Consider the following 24,915-nt stretch of genomic DNA (forward strand, 5'->3'; position numbering starts at 1 on the left):
TTCCTGGCAATCTTGATTCCAGCTTGTGCTTCCTCCAGCCCAGTATTTCTCATGATGTACTCTGCATAGAAGTTAAATAAGCAGGGTGACAATATACAGCCTTGACGTACTCCTTTTCCCATTTGGAACCAGTCTGTTGTTCCATGTCAAGCTCTAACTGTTGCTTCCTGACCTGCATACAGATTTCTCAAGAGGCAGGTCAGGTGGTCTGATACTCCCATCTCTTTCAGAATTTTCCACAGTTTATTATGATCCACCCAGTCAAAGGCTTTGGCATAGTCCATAAATGCTCTGAAAGTGAAATGAAAGTGAAGTCACTCAGTCGTGTCCAACTCTTTGTGACCCCATGGACTGTAGCCTATCAGGCTCCTCCGTCCATGGGATTTTCCAGGCAAGAGTGCTGGAGTGGATTGCCATTTCCTTCTCCAAGGGATCTTCCCGACGCAGGAATCGAACCCAGGTCACCGTCTGAGCCACCAGGGAAGCCCAATAAATGCTGTACTCTAATGTAAATAAAACAGGATAATGTTACAGAGTAAGGTGAAGAGAAGTATCTGAGACAAGGAACCAACCATGCAAGAAACTGATGAAAAACCTTCCAAACAGAGGAAACAGCTAATGCAAAGATCTGAAGGTGAAAGGAAAGTGAAAGTAAAAGTCGCTCAGGCATGTCCGACTCTTTGCGACCCCGTGGACTATACTGTCCGTGGAATTCTCCAGCCCAGAATACTGTAGTGGGTAGCCTTTGCCTTCTCCAGGGGATCTTCGCAACCCAGGGATGGAACCCAGGTCTCCGGCATTGCAGGTGGATTCTTCACCAACTGAGCTGTCAGGGAAGCCCTAATGGTGAAAGGGGCTTAGCTCATTTCTTGGAACAGAGAGAAGGCCAATGAGACCGGAAGGGATGGGTTGTGGAGATGAGGGGCACAAGATAAAGATGCTGAAGTAGACTGAGTAAGGAACGTGAAACCTGATAGACCTGTCTTTAAGATTTCTGTGCTTTTGGACAAATTAATCTTTCAAAAATCTCTGTAAGATGAGTAGAATGTTTTACCTATCTCATAGGGATGTCATGAGTATTAAACAGCACAGTGTGCCTCTAAGCTATTAATACATGTGTGCATGCTCAATCGTATCTCACTCTGGCAAGAATACTGGACTGGGTTTCCATTTCCTCCTCCAGGGGCCTTTCCAAACTCTGGGTTCAAACCCATGTCTCTTGCATCTCCTGCACTAGCAGGCAGAATCTTTACCACTGAGCCACCAGGGAAGCCCCAAGTATTCAATAGTGCTATTTTAAGTTATTTATTTTAAGAGTGGTAATGACCTCAAATTTTGTGGTACAGGTCCACATTGCTGTACCTCTTCTCAGCATTACTCCTGGGGAGAATTTAGAGTTGTTTCAACAGAATCAGTCACATTCCCCACTCCATTTGCTGTCATCTCATCCAGCGGCTCTGATGTTTGAATTTAAATAGGTATAGCTTATGTATGCATATAAAGTTCAAATTTAAGTAAATTTAACTACCAAAAATTTTGTTAGGAAATTAAGCTATTAGAAAATATAAAAGATGTCTTTGAATATACTGGGAAAAAATCTTATGGACATTGTGTGAATATTCTATTCTGTTTTTTCCGAATATAACTGGAAATTTCAATCAGGCAATAAACAAGGGAGGTGGATTGAGCAGGGTTAGTCCCTTCTCCCACTCAGGTACAATTATTCTGGTCAAACTAGTCTATCCATACCAGAGTATTTCACCTCTGACATCAAGAAGTAACGAAGAGAAGAAGAGGCAAAGAAGAAAAAAAGCACCTCAGTTTGATTCCATTCAATAAATATTTATAGGTACTGGTCTGTTAGTTCAACACACACCAACATTTTAAACTCTTTTGACTCTTGTTCATCCATCTGGCAAAATTCCACTTCAGCCGAACTTCCTATCTATTTTCTCTATGCCTACAACAGAACAGTCCTGTTCCTTTTTTATACACACCTCTAAGACTGTATCCCTGTCCATCAGAAAACGCAACTTAGTTGGTAAGTGTACATTCATAAGTGTGCTCAAATGTTTAAATGCAATTAAATGTGTCTTTTCCCCCAGTAGACTATAAACTCGAAGAGAACAAGAACTATGACTATTTCTTCTTCATTATTGTATCCTCAGAAGATGGTTTTACACACACACACACACACACACACACACGTGTATATGGACTGTATATCCTTTGTCTTCCACTATCTCCCAGAGTTTGCTCAGATTGATATCTATTGAGTTGATGATGCTATCTAACCATCTCATCCTCTGCCACACCCTTCTCCTTTTGCCTTCAATCTTTCCCAACATCAGGGTCTTTTCCAATGAGTCAGGTCTTCACATCTGGCGGCCAAAGAATTGGAGCCTCAACTTTAGCTTAAGTCCTTTCAATGGATATTCAGGGTTGATTTCCTTTAGGACTGGCTGGTTTGATCTCCTTGCAGTCTCAAGAGTCTTTTCTAGCACCACAATTTGAAAGCATCTATACACACGCACACACATATATATACTATTGAATAAATTTGTGAATATTTTAAACACTGTGATAGATATACAGGGATACAAAAAGACTAAGAAATGTCATCAGTTCTCAAGGCACTTAAAATATTGCAGAGCAGAGAAGAAGTGAGGTGAGAAGTTAGGTCATATCTTAGTTATTGAGGAAAGGATCATTACAAGTGATTCCATAATGAACAGTGATGAGATGTATTTAGATCCTCAATAAATCATTTACAGATAGTCTCCTAACCTAATGTAGCATTGATAGGTGTTGTGGTTTTAAAATATGTACGCAAATGCTTTGATACTTCCCACTTCAAGAAGTGGAGCCTAATCTCCTTCCCCTGGGTCTAGGATGAAGCGAAAGTGACAGTCCGCAGCCATTGAGACGAGGCCATAAAAGGCACTCGGGCTTCCTCCTTACTCTGACTTGAATCACTCCCTCTGGGGGAAGCCATCTGTCACACTAAGAAGACACATCAGCAGATCTGTGGAGAGACTCACATGGAAAGGAGCAGCCATCGGGGAACTGACACCTTCTGCCAATAGCCATGTGAGTGAGCCGTCTTGGAAGCAGAGCCTCCAGGCCTAGGCAAGCCTTCAGATGACTGAAGCTCTAGGCTTAATTGAAACATGAGAGATTAAGTCATGCACCCCAGTTCAGCTGTTCCTGAGCTGCTGACCCAAAAAACTGAAGATAATGTGTTTGTTGTTTAAGCCACTAAGTTTTGTGATCATTTGTTACATGGTGATGGACCACTAACACGATAGAAACTAGTATTTTTCTAGACAGAAATTGGGAAACAGTACCAGATGGGCAAGTAACAGTGCCTACAAAAACTGAAGATAATAAATGCTTGTTGTTTTAAGCCACTAAGTTTTGTGATCATTTGTTACACAGTGAAGGATAACTAATACAATAAGAACTAATATTTTCTAGAGAGAAACCGGGGAACAGTACCAGATAGGCAGGTGCAACTACTTTTTCTTGTTTACACATCAGCTGCAACACTAGAATTTTCAGAAATTTGCCATCTCAAGTATCTACCCTGAAATACTTATCAGAATGCACTTAATTGAATGCCTCTATGGTTGAGCAGTAATATGTTGAGGTAGAACAAGAAGTTGGAATTCCTAGACTTGTGGGAAATACCTTTTTTTGATCAAGGTAATACATAAACATTTTTTAAGTACTATGAGGCTTAGATTGAAAAAGAGTTCATTGCCCCATTCTATTCTACCCCTGAGATCCATTCTTTAATTCCTTAACATTTTTGGGGGGGGGGGAATTTACCACCACATTTTTAAGTAATATGCTTATGCTGTTATTTCTTGTTAGATCAATTTTAGGATTTATCTTTGACTTCCTAATAAGATGAAGACTCAGCACCTTTTTATTATTCCAGATTCCCACTTTCCCTACCTCCACTTCCCCTATACAATATATACAAATTTTGGTTAAATTGCTGTCCAGTATTTATCTTATTGTGAGGCCACCCAAGTCAAGCAATATGCTATAGTTACATTAGGTTTATTGTAAAACTGTTTTGAACTTCCTGTGATTAAAAGCTGCCTCATTTTAAAAAGTGTTTAGTTAGGATTTTTTTTTTAATCACTTTTTCTCTAAATAGTGTTTTTTAGAAAGTCACATTGGGTATCCCTCCTGTCCTGATTTTCTTAGAGGAACCCCCACCCCACCCCCCGCTGGAGGCCACTGTCCTCTTGCTCTAATCTGGGCTCTGTAGGGATGCTGTGTAACTCTCTTCTAGAACTTCCCTAACCCCTCTCTTGTGTACTATCTTCTCTTTCCCGATACCCAGGTCTCCTCATTTTGGGCTTATTCTCTTTTTCGGTTGGATCATATCTTCTCAGTGATTTTATGAGAAAGGAGTAAAAATGTACATTATCCTTCGTCTCTAACAATATCTTAATTCTGCTCTGCTACTTAATTAGCAGTTTAACTGGCTATAAAATTCTTAGAATATTGAAGGCCTTGCTCCGTTGTCCTGTAGCTTCCAGGCTTCTGCAGTGCCTTGCTGAGTCTCAATCTTTTGTCAGAAACTAGGGTTTCTTTTTTCTTTCTGAACTTTTTGTCTCTGTTAGGAGAATTTTCTATCTACTGACTGGGTATTCAGTGTGCCCCGTGAATCTAGATAACCGTTCTTCCATTTTGGTTATTTCATTGAATTACTTCTATGATTATCCCCTCTGTTTGTATGTTCTCCCTTCGTGGTACTCTTATTAGTCACACTGTCTCCTTGAATTAATTCTCTATTTTTTCCCCATCTCTTATTTATTTCTACATCTTTGTCTTTTTATTTCACTATCTAGAAGATTTCATCAATATTTCTTCTAGTGTTTCTGTTGAAACTTCTTATTTTAGCTGCCATATATTTAGTTTCCAAGAACTCTTCCTTGTTCCCTGCTTGTTCTTTGTAATGTAATCCTGTTCTTATGACTTTGATGATTCTGGTATAACTTTTTGATTGTCTTCCTTTCTTCCCTCTCTGTTTCTTCAGAGTTCCTTTTTTCCTATTTATTTTGGTCTATTTTACTTTGGAGGCTTTCCTTAATCTGGTGAGCTTTAATTTTCTGATCATAGAATGAATGAGATACTAAAGGAAAAAAAAAAAAACAGTAGTGTGAGTGGGGGGGACCAGCTGTTTTGTTGTTTTTGATGCCATTGTTTATTCCTAGAAAATTCTCCAATCCCCTTTCATTTTTCTCATTTTAGGCTGTTCTGGGTCTTCACTGGGGTACACAAGCTGTTTGTCTCAGCCTGCTAGTTACCCTACTAGGGATCAAACCCGCATCCCATGCTTTGGAAGACAGATTCTTAATCACTGGACCAGCAGGGACTCCAATCACCTTTCAGAATGGAAGAGAAAAGGATTAGGAGCGATGAGGTGAGTGGAAAGAAGTGTATAAAGTCTGCAGTTTTGAAACTGAGCATTACAGGTGTTCTGCTGAAGGTGGGGGAGGAGTTTTAACATTCAGCATGGAGGGATTTCACTTAATCTACACTTTTTCATTTTAGAATTTCCTCTCTCTTTGGAATCATGCTGAGTCTAGAGTCCCTGGGTTTGTAGCCACCCTTGTTTCTTGACTGGAGAGTCCTGATCTTGAAATGTTTTCTAAATGAATTTTAAATAACTTTCTTTTCTTTTTTCTAATGAATCAATTAGTAGTTGAGACTCTCTTGTCATCAGTTTTCCCACATCCATACCTTTTGTTAATTTTCTACTGTCAATTCCAATTCTGCTCTGTCCTCTCCCTGATCCAAAATTACTTCTGCCCAAATTGATCGCTTTGTTTCTAAGTTTATAGTGGTTGTTTGAATTGTAATCATACACTGCCCTGTGACATCTCATGCTGTTAGTATCTTTCTACGTTCGTTAGTTAATTTGTTTGTAAGTTGACTAACTCACTCAGAGGTCATCTTGTGAAGCACAAACATAATGCTGAGTGCTGGGAAAACTGAGACTACCAAAGGCAAATTCCCTACTTGCCTGTTGAACATGGAAAACCTATACATAAGTTATATTTAATTCCATGTGGTAAGCACAATTATATGCTCTTATAAGACCAAAGAAGAGGAATCTATACAACCACAGAGGAAGGGATGGGGGGATTTCCTGGAGGTAGCAGTTGCCTGAGCTGAATCTTAAAGCAGCTGAAAGTGAAAGTGAAAGTTGCTCAGTCGTGCCCGACTGTATAGTCCATGGATTTCTCCAGGCCAGAATACTGGAGTGGGTAGCCTTTCCCTTCTCCAGGGAATCTTCCCAACCCAGGGATCAAACCCAGATCTCCCACATTCCAGGCAGATTCTTTACCAGCTGAGCCACAAGGGAAGCCCCTTAAAGGAGTTAGCCAGGTGTATTAAGTTGATGGGTGTGGGACAGGGGAGAAAACATTTCAGGGGTGGAAATAGGGGGAGCAAAGATGTGGCATCTGGAAACATGGTCTCTGTGCATGCGTGCTAAGTCTCTTCAGTTATGTCTGACTCTTTGCAACCCTGTGGACTGTAGCCTGCCAGTCTCCTCTGTCTATTCTCCAGGCAGGAATATTGGAGTGGGTAGCCACTTCCTCCTCTAGGAGATCTTCCCAACCCAGGGCTCGAACCCAACGCCTCTTAAGTCTCCTGCCTTGGCAGGCAGATTCTTTACCACCAGCACCACCTGGGAAGCCCAGCAAGGTCTCTATAGGGATAATAGCAGTTCACTAGCTATAAGGCAGAGAGGTGTTGGAGATGAAGCTGGAGAAATAGTGGGGACCTTAAATGTTGTGCTGCAAATCTTGAATTTAATTCTTCAGAAGCACCAGCTCAAGAGCTTGCAGATTTTAGAGATGTAATTTACATTTTTGAGAAATCAGGTTAGCTGGGAAGACTGTTTTTTGAGGAGTACAAGCCTAGAAGCTGGGTGATCAGTTAAGGAAATATTGTAATAAATCAGGTGAGCAACAATCAGGGCTGAAACTAGTCCTAGGTCATGAGGATGGTGAGGAGGAAATAAACTGATGACAAAACTGGTGGGATTTGATTCATCAGTAGATCACGGGAGATGAAAGAGAGGGGGAAACTGAGACTGACTTTCTGATTTCTTGCTGTCTACATATGTATGTGGTAATGTAATCAAACGTGAGAAATCCAGATGGCTGCGTCCCATAGAAGCTTAAGGGAGAGATCTGAACTGGAAAAACAGATTTGGGAATTATTAGCATAAAGGAAATATTTAAAACCATGAGATTGGGCAAGTTTCTCCAAAAGCACTGAGGAAAGGATAGAATCCTGGGGAAGACTCACACCTTAAAGGAGGGCTCAGGGACAGCCCATGAAGGAGGAAGTTACATAATATCAGACGACTATAAGGAGGATCTGGCGTGTTTGCCACTTAGAAAATTGAATCTAAGGAAGAAGGAATCAGCTTTGTCAAAGCAATGAAGATGTTATGATTTCAATGAAAATGGTGATTGGATTTGGTGATAAGAAGGTCAGGTAAAGACGAGTAGGAAGGTGGAGTTGGCAACCAGCCCGCACAATGGGCTAAGGTGTGAACGGGAAATTAAGAAGTGAAGTCAGTTACTATATATAGTTTGCTCTCTCAGAAACCCGAGGTAAAGAAGATGATGACAGAACTTAGGTGGCTGCTCGCCCCAACTTGGGCTTCCCTGGTGGCTCAGTGGTAAAGAATCTGCCTGCCAATGCGAGAGACGCAGGTTTGATCACTAGGTCAGGAAGATCCTCTGAAGAAGGAAATGGCAAGCCACTCCAGTATTCTTGCCTGAGAAGTCCCATGAACAAGGAGCCTGGCAGGCCACAGTCCATGGGGTCACAAAGAGATGTGACTTAGCGACTGAGCAAAACAACTCTCCAATTTAGATGATCTCAAGCAGCTCAACAGAAAGTCTACTGATATGGCGTGTGCACACACATTCAGTAAATATTCACTCACTACATAAATAGATCTAACCAAATATCAGCACAGACATTTTAGGTTTTTACTTAGCCTTTCTTCCTCTTGTGTGTCATAAGAATCTTTTTCCTTGACCACATTTTTTTCCTCAATCATTTCCTTCTGTCAGAAATTGTTTTATGTAGTGAGAAGCTTCTCACAAAAATCTCTATGTCCCATTTTGAGAAATTGGCCTCAAGCCATTTCCTGCTTTGGTCATTAAAAAAATAATAATAGCTGTTATTTGCAGAGTAATCAGAATTCCAACAAGAAATGCTGTGTACATTAAATCTAAGTCGTGTTATTGTTATGATTGCTAGTATTAGAATAACAAGGTAGTAACCTTGTTCATCTCTAAAACATTTGATATTGTTTAGTGAAGTTATAATAGATGAGAGGCTGGACTTTCAGAGATCCAAGGTTGAACTATGTACCCTGTGGATGCTCCTTAAATAGTTATTTGATGACTAATCAGTTATTTCATGGGCCTTAACATAGACAAGATGATGCCAGAGCAGGCAGAGTTGAAGAAGTGAGCTCACACAAAGGACCAACCCAAAGAATTCTCAGGGAAATGTCAGTCATCTTTGTAATATGTATAAAACATTCAAATATGTAAAAACATTTATACAATCTAAAATCCCTTACAAATGTGAAAGGAATAATTATAATTATCAAGACAATAAAGTAAGATCCAGCAATCTCACTGCTGGCTTTATACCTGGATATCTATACTTCCTTTTGTTTGTTTTTGACACCACACAGCATGTAGGATCTTACTTTCCCAATCAAGAATCAAACCCGTGCCCCCTGCTTTGGAAGCATAGTGTCTTAACCACTGGGCAAATAGGGGATTCCCTAGATATCTGTACTTCCCCATTCACTCAGCATTATTCACAATTGCCAAAGTACGGAAACAACCTAGTGTCTGCCAATGGATAAGTGAATTAAGAAGATGTGGTATACATATACAGCAGACTATTACTTAGCATGAGAAAGGAAATCCTGCCATTTGCTACAACATGCATGGGCCTTGAGAGTTCTGTGTTAAGTGAAATAACTAGACAAAGGCAACTACCGCATGGCATCACTCATATATAGAATAATAATAGGTCAGACTCATAGAAACAGAGAGTAGAAAAGTGGTTGGCAGGGGCAAGGGGGTGGCGAAAGCAGGAAGAGGTTGGTAAAAGTGTTCATTCTTTTAGCTATAAGATGAATAAAGTCAGGGGATCTACTGTGTAACACGGTAGCCATAGTTGATAACACTCTAATGTATCACTGATATTCTCTGAGAGTTGAACTTAAATACTCTCACCAAGGGAGGGAAGAAGGATAAATATGTAAGATGATAAATGTGTTAACTCGATGGCGGAAATCCTTTCACAATGTCGCTGTATGTCAAATCACCAAGATACACACTTTAATTATCTTACAATTTTATTTGTCAATTATACTTCAATAAGGCGGGAGGGGGGAGACAATAAAGTAAAAAAGATTATCTTAAATGGTGATTGTTTCTGATATGTTTGCTAGAAATCTGTTCTGGGCAAGAGTTTTAAGTCATGGAATAGAGCCTTTTTCATGGGAATATTGATGTTTTTAAACTCTTCCAAATTTCAGGCTATTACATCACCATGAAATTCAGAGCTGATTGATGTTGAGATTGCTTCTTTCTGCAATTTTAGGCTTTATTCATTTAGTTTCCTCTTTTTCATATGGTGTCTCTCATTTTGATAGCTTAATCTTCAGACATTAATACTCTGAAAATGAAAGTCGCTCAATTGCGTGTAATTCCTTGCGACCCCATGGACTGTAAACTGCCAGGCTCCTCTGTCCATGGAATTCTCTAGGCAAGAATACTGGAGTGGGTTGCCATTCCCTTCTCCAGAGGATCTTCCTGACCCAGAGATCAAACCAGGGTGTCCTGCATTGCAGGCAGATTCTTTACCAGCTGAGCCACCATGGAAGCCCGTTAATACTCTAGCCATATGAAATATATTCATTTATTTTTACAAATGCATGCAAATATTTTTGGGAGTCACAGGCATAATCCCTGTTTAGGGAGTTAAAAGAGATCACAATTCAGTGATAGAGACATAAAGTAAAGCTGTCATAAAGATGACATACTAACGTCCATGGGGTGTCCATCCACGTGCAGGGACTGGGTTTCATACATCTTTGTATCTCTGATGTCAGGCTCATTCTGGCAGAGTGTAAGTTTATTGAATTGAAATTAATTTAAACATTGGAACCAGGTGAAGAGGAAACCAGGAAGACCCATGATGAGGGATCTAATAAGTTAGGTCTGTCCCTAGAGGGATATGAGAACCCATACACAGTATAATGAAAAGACAACTTTCCAGGTAAAAAGAGAGTGATTGTATTAACTTGTAGAGGAGAAGGCAATGGCACCCTACTCCAGTACTCTTGCCTGGAAAATCCCACGGACGGAGGAGCCTGGTAGGCTGCAGTCCATGGGGTCGCTAAGAGTCGGACAAGACTGAGTGACTTCACTTTCACTTTTCACTTTCATGCATTGGAGAAGGAAATGGCAACCCACTCCAGTGTTCTTGCCTGGAGAATCCCAGGGACCGGGGAGCCTGGTGGGCTGCCGTCTATGGGGTTGCACAGAGTCGGACAGGACTGAAGAGACTTAACAGCAGCAGCAGCAGCATGTTGTAGATACTAAGATCAGAGCTACTTCGGCCCACTAGGATAACAGATGACTAGTGACTTTTTAATTACATGTTCACTGGCATTGATGTACAGAGCAGAGGGTATTAGTCTCACCTCTACGACACTGATTTTTAATAATGTATATAAATTCTATGCCTATTTTTCTCAGTTAGAAAAATAGGAGTATAAAATCTATTTTAGGTCTACCATATCCTAGAGTTAAGTCAATAAGTGATGACTTTCTAAGAAAAAACAAAAAACGGTTTACAAAAAAGAAATAAATTGAAATATTTTAACTTTTAATGCAATGTGTAAGACATTGGAGAGCTTCCCAGTTTCACCTTGAAAAATGTATCATTTAAGAAACAAACAAACAAACAAAGCTGACGGACCAGTCCCGGGGCTGGTCTCAGAGGACCTGGCTCTCTCACGCCAGCTCCCAGGCCTAGGTCATATCCCCTCACCTCTCTGGGCCTTGTTTCCTCCTATAAAATTGAGTGATTTCCCACCTCGGCCCACACTTGACTATGAAATGTGGCTAGTTCGTATAAAATATATGACAGATTTCAAAGTTAAAAATGTAAAGTATATTATGAATCGTTGAATACTGAGTATATTTTGAAATATTTTTCATATATTGGTTCAATCAATTATTAAAATTAATTTCACCTGCTTGTTTTTGCTCTTTTGATGTGACTACTAGAAAATCAACATATACAGCTCTGGTATTGATGATCACAAGTATCCTTTTCAGCTTTATGACTCAGCCAGGGCCACCGTGGACACGTAATTCACGGTTTGATTTCCTCGCATTGAGATAGCGAAGGATTGGCCGGAATGAGGAGGCTGGGGCGGGGCCCTGCCGGGAGACACAGACCCCTCCAGCTTTGGCTCGGGCTCTCGGAGCGGGGAGGACCCCGACTCCCGCGCGGGGCTGGTGGCGGCAGCCTGGTCGAGTACCCAAGCCCGGGGCGTTCAGGGGACTCGGGGCGGGGGCGGGCGCGGCTCTCCGGGCTAGGCGGAGTCGGGAAGAGGGTTGGTGCGTCAGCCACACGCGCGGGGAGGAAGCGGGCCTCAGGTCCCAGGCGGCCCGCGCGGGCGCCCCGGCACGTCCGCAGGCTGCAACGAGAGGTGGCGGCTTCTGAGAGGAAGGAGAGACGAGGGCGGGCCTGGGAGGCGGCCGGGGGGTGGGGCGCGGCCGGGGGCTGGCCCGCGCGGGCTTCATCTGCGGACGCACGGCCTGCTCCCGAGCGCTGGGGATTCCGAGGCGCGGCACGACGAGCGGCTGGAGCGGCTATGGGCCGCCGCTGGGGCTTCCTGATCGGCTTCTTGGTCGCCGTGGGGTTGCTGGGCTCGGGCCACGGCGAGCAGCAGCCCCCAGAGACGGCGGCGCAGAGGTGCTTCTGCCAGGTAAGGGGTACGCGCGGCGGGGCTGCGGGTCCCGGGACCCCTGCCTGCGCCTTGCGCTGCGTGCCGCGCGCCCGGGCAGGTGGGGCGCTGGAGGTGTGTCTTTATTTCTCCACCCTTCCGGAAGAAGCCCCCTGTGCTTTTGCTCCCTGGCCGGGGCTGGGTCCTCTGCAGCTCGCCTGGGTTGATGTGAGCAGGTCCCCCACCCGAAGACCCTGAACCGATGTCAGGGCGCCCTCCCGCGCTTCTGATCAGGCTTGGGGCGAGAGGTATGGGTACACCGCTGTCTGTTTCTACCTAGCTGGTTTGTTATTTTCACAGAATACACACACACACACACACACACACACACACACACACACACACAATTTGTTATTTTCACAGAACCTGGGTCTTTTAAACTTCCAGTTTGGCTTGGAACAGCGTGGGTTGTGCTTCTGCTGGGTCCCTTCTCCACCCTTTCTGGTCAGGACAGACTTTTGAAGGGGCTGCCCTCAGATCTTCCTGTCAGGCAGGAGAATGGCTTCGTGTGGCTTTTCAGTGTCTTAAGCTCAACTGCCTGGTGTCTTTGGGGCCGCGGTTGCCCTGTGTCCTTTCTTTTTCCTGAGTGTAGTGGAACTCTTTAACCGCGGCATCCGTATTGCTGGTCCCGACTGGGAGACCGGTCCTCAGTGTGCAAGTTTGATTACAAGCTTATAATTATTTCCTTCGGTTAGTAAGAAATGTGGATTCCTTGAGCAAAATATTCAAAGAAACATACAGGTTTTTGGTATCCACGAGATGTGATATTTTAATGTCATTATTATTAAAAGTCACCTTTTGGTTGATTTCTGTTATAAAAACGACGTTTTATACAACATTGAGGGATGGGTATCCAAATTGTTCCTTTTAAGTAGATTTTACTGTTAACTTATTTAGTTCCATTATGGTCAGTAATGGAAGGGATGGGGGTGAGAAGAGGAGGAAGAGGATGGTAACAAATAAACATGAAGAGAAAAATGGAGACAAACATATCGACACGTATGTATCAACCAAATCAGAAGGAGAAATAAAATTTTAAAAATGGAGAAAGAAAAGGGAAGGGGCAAATGATCCATTCAGCAAACACTTATAAACACTATGTAAATTGATCTGAGAATTTGTAATACAGAAATACAGTGGCATAATTCCTGCCCTGAAGAGCTCACAGTTTAGTAAATCATGTTCTTTGGGGCTTGAGGAGAGGCGGGGATCCTCGGTGTTTTGTTTTTTTTTTTAGTTAATAAATATTGCTGCTGCTGCTGCTGCTAAGTCGCTTCAGTCACGTCCGACTCTGTGCGACCCCATAGATGGCAGCCCACCAGGCTCCTCTGTCCATGCTGGAAACTAAAAAAGCAAATTGTCACCTAAGGTTTGGCAATAAAAGTTCAGATCTTCTCTGGTTCTATTAGCACTGGCCACAAAGTCCTTTTGATTCTCTTTTTTTGCCAGTTGTAGCCCTATCTTCCTTCCTGTTGCCTGTCTTTACCACTTCTGCCTTGAGTTACCACACATCACTCCTCACCACTGCTGCATGGGCGCCTGGCTTGTTGTACATGAGGGTTCTGATTTGGACCAGGGCAGCATGTGTTTAGGGCTTCTGTGGTGGTTCAGGGGTGAAAGAATCCTCCTGCAATGCAGGAGGTGCAGGTTCGATCCCTGGGTTGGGAAAAGCCCCTGAAGGAGGGCATGGCTACCCACTCTAGTATTCTTGCCTGGAGAATCCTGTGGATGAAGGAGCCTGGCAGGTTACAATCATAGGGCTGCAAAGAATCAGACACACTAAAGCAACTTAGCAGCAGCATGTAGTTATCGGACCTCAGAAAGCCACTGAAGTATGTGCAGAGCTCTACAAATAATTGGACTAAATTCAACAGGCATTTATTGAGGCCTAATGTGAACAGACTTTGAGAGATCAAAAAGTAAATTAGAAAATTACAATTTACAATTCTTGCCACTCCAGAGTACACAGACTGGTACATATTTGATGCTTATCAAATACGTGAACGCTACACTAGCTGAAGTATATTCTTAATTAAAAATGGGTCGATAGCTCCCAAAGCATTTTTTTTTCCCCCAGTGAATCTGTAAACTTAGTTATTGCATATGCCTGTTAGTTGACGTCACATCCTAGTAAAACCATTTTCGCTGTATGTTGTAAGTTCTTTTGAGAATAGTGCTTCAGTTTAGTTGCCCACAATAAGTGACCAGTTGTCTGAGTTATGAGTCTCCCTTGTACATTCCTCATCCCCCTCCTAACTGCCACTCGTATCATTGTTAAAAAATGTTAAAAAAAAATCTTACACAGAAAATTGCCTTTTTTTAAAACCTTTTGGTATACAAGTCAGTGAAGTCTAACACATGAATAGTTTCGTATAAAAATCCTATAAATAAGGATTTCTTATTTAAATTCCTTTAAATTAAAATAATATTGTAGCAGATATGGGCTTGAAGTAAGTGAAGATTTTTCAGAGTTTATTTCTTTTCGACAATTATTTTCTCATTATGCACCATTCAAGAGAATAAATATAACTGAACTTTAGTCCCAATTCACAGAATCCCAGGATGCATTTTAAAGAAATCATCTCAAGAAGAGATATTGAAGCCAGGTGTGGAGGCAGTATGGACACCTTTTTCAGTGAAATTAATTAGAAATGCGTTTGTAAACTTTTATATTCAGAATGTTTTGTCACTCAATATAGTTAGTGCTAATAAACACTCAGGTCCACTTCTTTGAATCCAGTAAATCTCCATCAGCCTAATGAAAGGGGAATAGTTTGGATAATCCAAAATGGCTACATCAGAAGTGGATTATTTCTTGCTTGGAATGCATTGTAGATAGACTCTATGTACATGTACTTTACCTGTCTGGGTGTCTTGTTCAGGTCAATTTAAAAAAGTTTGTGTTAGTCAGAGTGGCAGGACAATGGAAAAGACAGTTTTAATATGTTGGGTGGTGGGTGGAAATAAGCCCAGGATTAAAGCTTAGTCAGAGGGATCTTTGAAACAGGTTATATTGGAGAGATGTCATTGTCTCTGAATGCCACCTGCATTCCAGCGTTTTCTGAATGAAGCGTGTGGACCAAAGTGTGTTTCATGTTGGTTGCTATGCTTTGGGTCATTTAACAATGATTCTAGTTATAGCAAGACCAAGACTTTAAAGCAGAAACTGCTCTTAGTGTTTTACGTCCTTAGAAAGTTGCCTGCTACCCAGGATAGAGTCTTTTTGGTGCATCTATGCTTTCTTTTGACAGAGTTGTTCCAGTCTGTCAACAAATGAATGCCTCGTGTGTGTGTGTGTATTTGTGTGTTTGTTTTAATGGTCACAAAACTCAGTAAAATTAAATGCAACTAAAGTTCTTTGCCACTTTAAAAGCTTTCTTTGAGCACTTTAAAAGCTATTTCATTCAAGTATGAGGAGTATACTCTTACAGTGCTTTGCAAACAAATAATAGTCTACCGTAGGACTGGAAGTTTTTAGGACACAAGAAAACTATTTAGAGGAAAAAAAAAACTATTTTGATAGTGTTTTTTATTTTGTCTTTTGTTGCAAAGTAAAGGATCAGTCAATTCAGTTCAGTTGCTCAGTCATGTCTGACTCTTTGCAACCCCATGAATCGCATCATGCGAGGCCTCCCTGTCCATCACCAACTCCCAGAGTTCACTCAAACCCACGTCCATCGAGTCGGTGATGCCATCCAGCCATCTCATCCTCTGTCGTCCCCTTCTCCTCCAACCCCCAATCCCCCCCAGCATCAGAGTCTTTTCCAATGAGTCAACTCTTTGTATGAGGTGGCCAAAGTACTGGAGTTCCAGCTTTAGCATCATTTCTTCCAAAGAAATCCCAGGGCTGATCTCCTACAGAATGGACTGGTTGGATCTCCTTGCAGTCCAAGGGACTCTCAAGATAAGGATACCTGTATCCAAAAACTTGAGAACAAGCAGACCAGTGTTATTTTCTTTTCCCTTGCCTTTTGTATTTTGGAATTTGGTTCAAACCAATCAGAGTCAATGGAGAAAGTAGTGGAGTTAACTTTTGATTGTCAGTTCTGTGTTCCCTTGGAGCTACAGATGTAAAATTTAGGGAGAATTTTAACTGCAAACTTGGCCTTTAAAAAAAAAATCTTGTTCATTAAAAAAAGAATGTTGTAGGGTGCTTTGGGGGAATAGTTAAGATCCCTGTCACTGTAAACATTTAAGCAGTGGTAGGGTAATAATAATGATCAACACTTACTGGGCTTTACCCTAGGTCATTTTATCCTGATAAGAACTCTTTGAGATGAGAGCTACTATTCTGTTGGGTTCGCCAAAAAGTTCATTCAGGTTTTTCCATAATATCTTATGGAAAAATTCCAACAAACTTTTTGACTACCTCGATATTTTTGTATTCAGATGGGAAATTGAAAGTGTTAGTCACTCAGTCGTGTCCAACTCTTTGCTACCCCATGGACTGTAGTTCGCCAGGCTCCTCTGTCCATGAGATTGTCCTGGCAAGAAAATTGGAATGGGCTGCCATTTCCTCCTCCAGCAGATCTTCCCAACCCAGGAATCAAACCCTGGTCTCCTGAGTATCCTGCATTGCAGGTGAACTCTTTACTGCTGAGCCATTAGGTTGAAAAGCATGGGGAATGTCAACAACTAAGAAGTATCAGGGATGAGACTCAACCCTAGGAAGTCTAACTCCAGAGCCTGCCTGCTAACCCTGTTGTTACACACTGCCTCCTCTCGAGGGTGGGAGAAGGGGATTGCTGGGTTGCTTGGAAGAAAGCAATATAAGGCCTGCAAAGACTTCCCTACTCTTAAAGAGACCAGGATTGAATAGTGTTAGGCCTACTTTGGTCCATATATCTGCCACCCCTCAGCAAGGGCCTTTCCATTGCTCCCTATTTGTTTGGCCTCCTGCCCCGCCAAGGCTGATTATTACCTGAAGCCCGGAGCAGTGGGCTGCACATTTTGGCATTCATCAGTCACTTTGTGTATGTGTTGTGGGAGCAGGTAGGGGAGTGCATTTTTTTAAAAATTCAAATTCCTGTGGTAGGGCCACAGTTCTGTTTCACTTTGGGAGATAGTATAGTGGTTACTTATGCCCCCATAGCACATTCTGAAGTACAGCATCAAGCCGTCCTTCTTATATATCAGCACCTATCTTTTGGTCTTAGTTTAGGTAATAGGACTTTGCTTCATTTCCAAGGTTCTGCCCTGGGTCCATTAACTGGAATTCTACCTTAGACTTTTCCTGAGACTGTTCTGATAACATACATGGTTCTTTAATTTCTAGAACTGGGTCTAGTATCATACCTGCTAGACTTCCTTCCAGGGATCAGGTTCTGCTGCCTGTTGGCAAGCTTTTCTGAACAGTCAGATGGTTTGGATTTCCGAGTATCTTCCTGCCTCTCCTTTGCTGGACTCTTTCCATCCAGTGAAGCTCCTGTCACCCCTGTTCCACCACCTTAGCTGCCCTTCGAGCTGAATTGTAGTTGGTAATACCTCCCGCTTAATATCTAAGGTAAGAGGCAGAAGATATCTAAATCTACTGTTGTCCTGCTTTCTCTTCTCGGTGGCCTCTAGGCTATAAGCCACCTCTGCTTTGGAGGTATCATGTATTTCTTTCTGGTTTGGAGCTTCTTATCTCTCTCTTTGTAATTAGGATGTCAATCAGCAGAATATTGGACCCAGAGATTTGTTTGTCTTTGCTGCTTGCTTTCACTCCCCTGTGAGTGCCTTTCTGCCCTTTGACCTGGCATGGTCTGGGGCACTCACCTCCATTATAGGTGACGTGAAAGTGCCTAGTTACAGTTAGGCAGCGCAGTGCTGGGCTCCAGTGAATGCGAGTGACAGTGGACAGCTTTCATTCACTTATTCACCAATCCAAACCAAAAATAATCGTTGAGCATCTACTGTGTGCTTTCTAGAAGTACAGTGCTCAGTCCCAGGAATACAAAAATGAACAAACACGAATTTGCTCTCAGGGTTCTTAAGTTTAGTGAGAGGGAGTGAAATATGGATACATTCAGTACAGTGAGGTCATTCTTGTGTAGGAGTCTGTGGAGTGTGGTGGGAGCTCTTGGGAGAGACAGTTAACCCAGCTGGGGGTGAGTGGTACCTTAGGGGAGCTTCCCAAAAGAGAGGAGGATAGGTTTTTACCTTAAAAATGAATTCCTCAGGGGGAGAAATGGATTGCCTCAAACCCTTCTTCTTCAGTCTTTTTGTGTTTTTTTCTTTTGTGATTTAATGTGACTCTCTGGCCTATATCCCTTTGGCCTTTGCAGCTTTTGTGCCTATTATTCTTTGTGTAATAATTTGTATCCAACGGGAGAAACAGTAGCTTATTTTATGTTCTTAGAAGTTTTGCCTTGAAAGCACAAAAAGAAAGAGGCATGAAAAATCAAATTATCTATGTTAGAAGGACTTTGGACTTCCTTTGTGGTGGTAAAAAATCTGTCTGCAATGCAGGAGACCCAGGTTCAATCCCTGGGTCCGGAAGAGTCTCTGGAGAAGGGAATGGCAACCCACTCCAGTATTCTTGCCTGGAGAATTCCATGGATAGAGGAGCCTGGCAGTCTACAGTCCATGGAGCCGCAAAGAGTTAGACACGACTGAGCAACTTATACACACAGGCACAGAAGCACTTTTGTTTTGTTGGTACCCAGAATTAGGACTCTAAGATTATTGTATACTGAGAAAGTTTTTAGCAGGAAACAAGAACACATTTGCATATGAAATGAAAATAGTTATTACAGTGACAAAATATGTAACTCAGATTTCTAGAAACTGAATTCTTTAGTCCAAAACAAATAAGACTAGGCAAGCTGGATAAAAAACAAACAAACAAACAAACAAAACTTATCTCTTGAATATTGCTGTCATCATTCCAAGTATTCTTATTTTTTAGGTGAAAAATTTCCATTACTGTTTTGTGATGTTCTACAATTAAAAGATGGTGTAGGATTTTACATATTCCAAAAGGAGAACACCTAAATTCAGTATTTCAATGAATTATTCTTTATTTGTTTCCTTACCAATAGATTTTTAAGTTATTATTTTATTGGCAATACATCTCCCAAAAATATAATCCAGAGTAGTTTATAATGCAGATATTCAGGCCAAAGTCTAAGGATCTCTTTTCTGCAGCATGCTATATATTAAAAAAAGTTAAAAAGTTACTTAAAAATCATAATGTGTTTTTTACTTATTTAAGGCAATGCTTAATTAATTCTGTTAGATGTTTGCCTAATCCCAAATAAATATCTCAGAATTTTACCTTCACAATTGATAACATTATCTGATTATAATATGTTTTCCCACTGCATATGATTATAATATGATTTAATAATTTGATTTCTTAAATACAGTTAAGACATTGGTTTTAAGCATTTGAAAATCAGGATTGGCTTTGTGGTTAATTTGCCATCTCAGTGTTGCTGATGATAAGTAATTTTTAGCATCATTTCAAATCTATAAAATTTATCAAGGCCAATATTTGAGGGTTGTTATATCCTTAAAACAAATTATTGTTTCACTTATAAATTCAGTATCACTTCTTACATTCACCAACCTTGTCTGTGACCTACACATCCTGTTGGAAACTAAAAGGAAAGACAGACAACTGAATTATAGGAATACTGGGTCTCAAAGAATTCAAAGGTGGTAATGCCTTCAGGTGGAGAAGGCACTGGCTACCCAATCCAGTACTCTTGCCTGGAAACTCCCATGGACAGAGGAGCCTGGTAGGCTGCAGTCCATGGGGCCTTGAAGACTCGGACACGACTGAGCGACTTCACTTTCACTTTTATGCATTGGAGAAGGAAATGGCAACCCACTCCAGTGTTCTTGCCTGGAAAATCCCAGGGACAGGCGAGCCTGGCGGGCTGCCGTCTATGGTGTCATACAGAGTCGGACACGACTGAAGCGACTTAGCAGCAGCAGCAGCAGCAGCAATGCCTTCAGGAAAGATGGTAGAAGAGGGAGCAGGCAAACTCTAGGGAATTCAGCTAACATATGTTCTCCATCTTCTATTTCTGCTTCTTTGTGTGTCTTGTAGAATCTTTCCTCTCTCTGCCAGCTAGCTGGTTTACGTGTTCCTCAGTTCACATGATGGAATATGATCTGAGTTTACTTCTTTAGTGACAGGGGGAGACATTGCTCCTTCTTAGCCTCAATTCCAGAGTCCTGGAGTGGAGTCAGTGACTTGTTTTGGATTAGAAGTCCACCCCCGGTCATTCTGGAGGGTGGGATGGGAATACTGAATGGCTGCAGGGAACCAACCAACTCTTTGCGGGTATGTGTATCATTTTGAGCTCAGTACACCCTCCCTACAAATGATGTCCACTGCATTCCTATAGGTAATAGTAAGAGCAATAGCATTACTCAGTTATAGCCATCTCCTAGCTCAGAAAACTATATGGAGGCAAGAGGCTAGGGGCTGGTTGAGTAAAGGGCTCTTTTATCGTAACCATGTGAGGAAAAAACTGTTGCGTCTATGATATTTTAATATAATATTCCATTTTCTTTGTAACAGGTTAGTGGTTACTTGGATGATTGTACCTGTGATGTTGAAACCATTGATAAATTTAATAACTACAGGCTTTTCCCAAGACTTCAAAAACTCCTGGAAAGTGACTACTTTAGATATTACAAGGTATTTAAAAATTTGTGGGGTGGTATAGGAATACTTAAAGCTTAAATGGATAATTACATTTTCTTAGGGATCACTGAGCTGCAAAATTGTGTTTATTATTTAAAATTGAGTAAGGCTATATTAGGAAAATACAGTTCATAAGAATGAACCATATGGTTCTGAAATGACCCATTGAATACTTTTAATTTCAAAAGTTGAGTTTTGAACTCTAGTGTTGGAATCTAGCTGGTTAAATTGAAGTCTGAACAGAAGCTATTATATTGTTATCAAAGTCATGAGTTGTTCATAACATTCCAAAACATCAGATTTGCTCCAATTAATTTAAAAAAAGAAGTATTTTTAAGAAGCATGACTTTATTCTGACCAGTATTATTTTAACAAGTAATTTGTGATGTTTTATCTTGAGTTATCTGTTGAAAGAGTATAGAAAATCTGATCATTGTACTATGCAGTACACTCTGTGTTCACAATTGTCTGTTAGCTATTACTTTCATTGAAAGGCTGTGAGTTGGAAAAAAAAAAAACACTGTAAGTTGAGCAGTGATGACATGAACTACTTTGGCTTCCAGTTGCTATCTGTTCACAAACTGTTTAGTAGCCTGTTTTGTCTTTATGACCAAGTCTACCGATTTGCTTAGACCAGCTACATGTTTACACTATCACTGAAACTTGACAATTGGTAAATGGATGAAGTGGAATAATTGCAACTGATAACACGACCAGGTTATAGTATCATAATTCAACATCTGTCTGTTACAATCTTGAGATTCTTATTTTTATAACTTTTCTCTAATTTTATTTTGCAGGTAAACCTGAAAAGGCCATGTCCTTTCTGGAATGATATCAGCCAGTGTGGAAGAAGGGATTGTGCTGTCAAGCCTTGTCACTCGGTAAGAACAGTCTATACATTTAAGAACTGTCACGTTTTTTGGAATAATTGCAATTTTGAAAGGGTCCAATATAATTAAAATAATATTTGAATCCTTAGGTTAAATATCAGTTCAGTTCAGTTCAGTCACTCAGTCGTGTCCGACTCTTTGCGACCCCATGAATTGCAGCATGCCAGGCCTCCCTGTCCATCACCAACTCCCAGAGTTCACTCAGACTTATGTCCATTGAGTCAGTGATGCCATCCAGCCATCTCATCCTCGGTCATCCCCTTCTCCTCTTGCCCCCAATCCCTCCCAGCATCAGAGTCTTTTCCAATGAGTCAACTCTTCGCATGAGGTGGCCAAAGTACTGGAGCTTCAGCTTTAGCATCAGTCCTTCCAAAGAAATCCCAGGGCTGATCTCCTTCAGAATGGACTGGTTGGATCTCCTTGCAGTCCAAGGGACTCTCAAGAGTCTTCTCCAACACCACAGTTCAAAAGCATCAATTCTTCAGTGCTCAGCTTTCTTCACAGTCCAACTCTCACATCCATACATGATCACTGGAAAATCAATAGCCTTGACTAGATGGACCTTTGTTGGCAAAGTAATGTCCCTGCTTTTGAATATGCTATCTAGGTTGGTCATAACTTTTCTTCCAAGGAGTAAGCATCTTTTAATTTCATGGCTGCAATCACCATATAACGTTGTTTAAAGTCAACATATTAAAACTCTAAGCTTATGACTGTAAAGCCTATTTTGTATTATTCTGTCTTCATAATAGTAGAATTAAGATTTTGTGGTTAATATAATCTGTTGATTTATTACTGAGAGTAATAAAAGCTATTGTTCCTTTGACTTGATATTTTTATGTATTTTTTACTGGCCGTACTGGGCCTTCGTTGCTGTGCGGGCTTTCTCTAGTTGCAGCGGGTGGAGGCCATTTTCACTGTGGCGCACAGGCCTCTCATTGTGGTGGCTTCTCATTGTGGAGCACAGGCTCTCAGTGCACTGACTTCAGTAGTCGCAGAGCGCAGGCTCAGTAGTTGAGACTCGTGGGCTCTAGAGCACAAGCTTAGTAGTTGGAGTGCACAGGTTAGCTGCTCCATGCCATGTGGGATCTGCCCAGACCAAGAATCGAACCCCTGTCTCCTGTGTTAGCAGCTAGATTCTTAACTAGTGGACTACCAGGGAAGTCCTTTTTGGTTTATTATTTGTTTTTCTTATGTCTTAACTAAGGCTATGTATGTAGTATTAAAAAAGTGAAATTTATTAAGGTACAAATGCAGTCTTTCCCCTTTTCTGAGGATGTATTCATTTTCCTCCTTGGCAGGGATTTGAACAAAACCACTGGCCTTGCTTAGGAGTTCTGAGATCATTAAAATGTGAAATATTCCACCCTGAAAGCAGAGAATTTTACCCTTTTCAATGAAAGCATTTTTTTCCCTTTAAAAGTACATATTTTTATTTTACTTTCTTTTATTGAGATAAAATATATATAACATAAAATTTGCCATTTTATTTTAGCCAGTTCTAAGTGCACAGTTCATTGGCATTAAATACATTCACACTGTTATACAGCCATCACCACCATCCATCTCTAGAACTTTTTCATCTTTCTAAACTGAAACTTCATGCTCATTAAACAATAAATTCCTATTCCTCCCTCCTTTCAGCCATGGGAAGTCACTATTTTGCTTTCCTTTTTTGTGAATTTGACTACTCTAGGTACTTCATGTATAAGGGGAATCTTTATAATATTTGTTCTTTTATGTCTGGTTTGTTTCACTTAGCATATTTTCCAGGTTATCTATATTGGAGCATGTACTAGATTTTTATCTCTTTTAAATACTGAATAACATTCCACTGTGTGTGTGTACTACATTTGGTTTATTCATTCACCTGTTGATTGACTTTTGGGTTATTTTCACCTTCTGGCTCTTGTGAATAATACTGCTATGAACATGGATGTACAAATTATATGTTTGAATCTCTACTTTCAGTTCTTTGAGGTATATACCTAGAAACAGAATTGCTGGATCATCAGTAATTCTTAGTTCAATTTTTTGAGCAACACCACACTATCTTCTGAATTTGGCAATAAGGAGTTCATGATCTGAGCCACAGTCAGTTCCTGGTTTTGTTTTTGTTGACTGTATAGAGCTTCTCCATTTTTCCCTGCAAAGAATATAAACAATCTGATTTTGGTATTGACCCTCTGGTAATGTCCATGTGTAGAGTATTCTCTCATGTTGTTGGAAGAGGGTGTTTGCTATGACCAGTGTGTTCTCTTGGCAAAATTCTGTTAGCCTTTGCCCCGCTTTATTTTGTACTCCAAGGCCAAATTTGCCTGTTACTCCAGGTACCCGTTGACTTCCTATTTTTGCATTCCAGTCCCCTAGAATAAAAAGGACATCTTTTGGGGGTGTTAGGTCTAGAAGGTCCTATAGGTCTTCATAGAACTATCAGCTTCAGCTTCTTCAGCATTACTGGTTGGGGCAGAGACTTGGATTACTGTGATATTGAATGGTTTGCCTTGAAAACGAACAGATTATTCTGTCTCTTTTGATATTGCATCCAAGTACTGCATTTCAAACTCTTGTTGACTGAGGGCTACTCCATTTCTTCTAAGGGATTCTTGCCCACAGTAGTAGATATAACAAAGGTCCGTCTAGTCAAAGCTATGGTTTTCCTGGTAGTTACATCTGGATGTGTGAGTTGGACTGTAAAGAAAGCTGAGTGCTGAAGAATTGATGCTTTTGAACTGTGGTGTTGGAGAAGACTCTTGAGAGTCCTTTGGACTGCAAGGAGGTCCAACCAGTCAATCCTAAAGGAAATCAGTGCTGAATATTCATTAGAAGAACTGATGCTGAAGCTGAAACTCCAATATTTTGACCACCTGATGCAAAGAACTGACTCATTGGAAAAGACCCTGATGCTGGGAAAGATTGAAGGCGGGAGGAGAAGGGGTTGACAGAGGATGAGATGGTTGGATGGCATCACCGATGTGTTGAACATGAGTTTGAGTGCGCTCTGGGAGTTGGTGATGGACAGGGAACCCTGGTGTGCTTTAGTCCAGGGATGGCAAAGAGTCAGACACAACTGAGTGAACTGAACTGATGCTGTCTTCTACAGTGACTGTACCATTTTACTTTCTCACTTGCAGTGTACAAGGCTTCCAGTTTCTCCACATCTTTCCTAACACAGAGGCTTCCCTGATGGCTCAGACATTAAAGAGTCTGCCTGCAGTGCAGGAGACCCAGGTTTGATCCCTGGGTCGGGAAGATCTGGAGAAGGAAATGGCAGCCCACTCCCG

General features: G+C 41.3%; 1 protein-coding gene across 1 annotated transcript in view; it reads left to right on the forward strand.

The window, feature by feature from the left end:
• The first annotated feature begins 11,950 nt into the window (after window positions 1-11,950).
• The window catches only part of ERO1A (endoplasmic reticulum oxidoreductase 1 alpha), a 52,869-nt gene continuing 39,904 nt past the window's right edge, over window positions 11,951-24,915 (forward strand). Inside the window, exons 1-3 of the mRNA XM_052646548.1 lie at window positions 11,951-12,079; window positions 20,613-20,732; window positions 21,539-21,622. Coding sequence (XP_052502508.1) covers window positions 11,966-12,079; window positions 20,613-20,732; window positions 21,539-21,622 — 318 coding nt within the window. The 5' untranslated portion in view covers window positions 11,951-11,965. The remainder of the gene's footprint in view (window positions 12,080-20,612; window positions 20,733-21,538; window positions 21,623-24,915) is intronic.

The sequence above is a fragment of the Budorcas taxicolor genome, chromosome 10 (genome assembly GCF_023091745.1).
Source record: "Budorcas taxicolor isolate Tak-1 chromosome 10, Takin1.1, whole genome shotgun sequence".
NCBI classification, from domain to species: Eukaryota; Metazoa; Chordata; class Mammalia; order Artiodactyla; family Bovidae; genus Budorcas; species Budorcas taxicolor.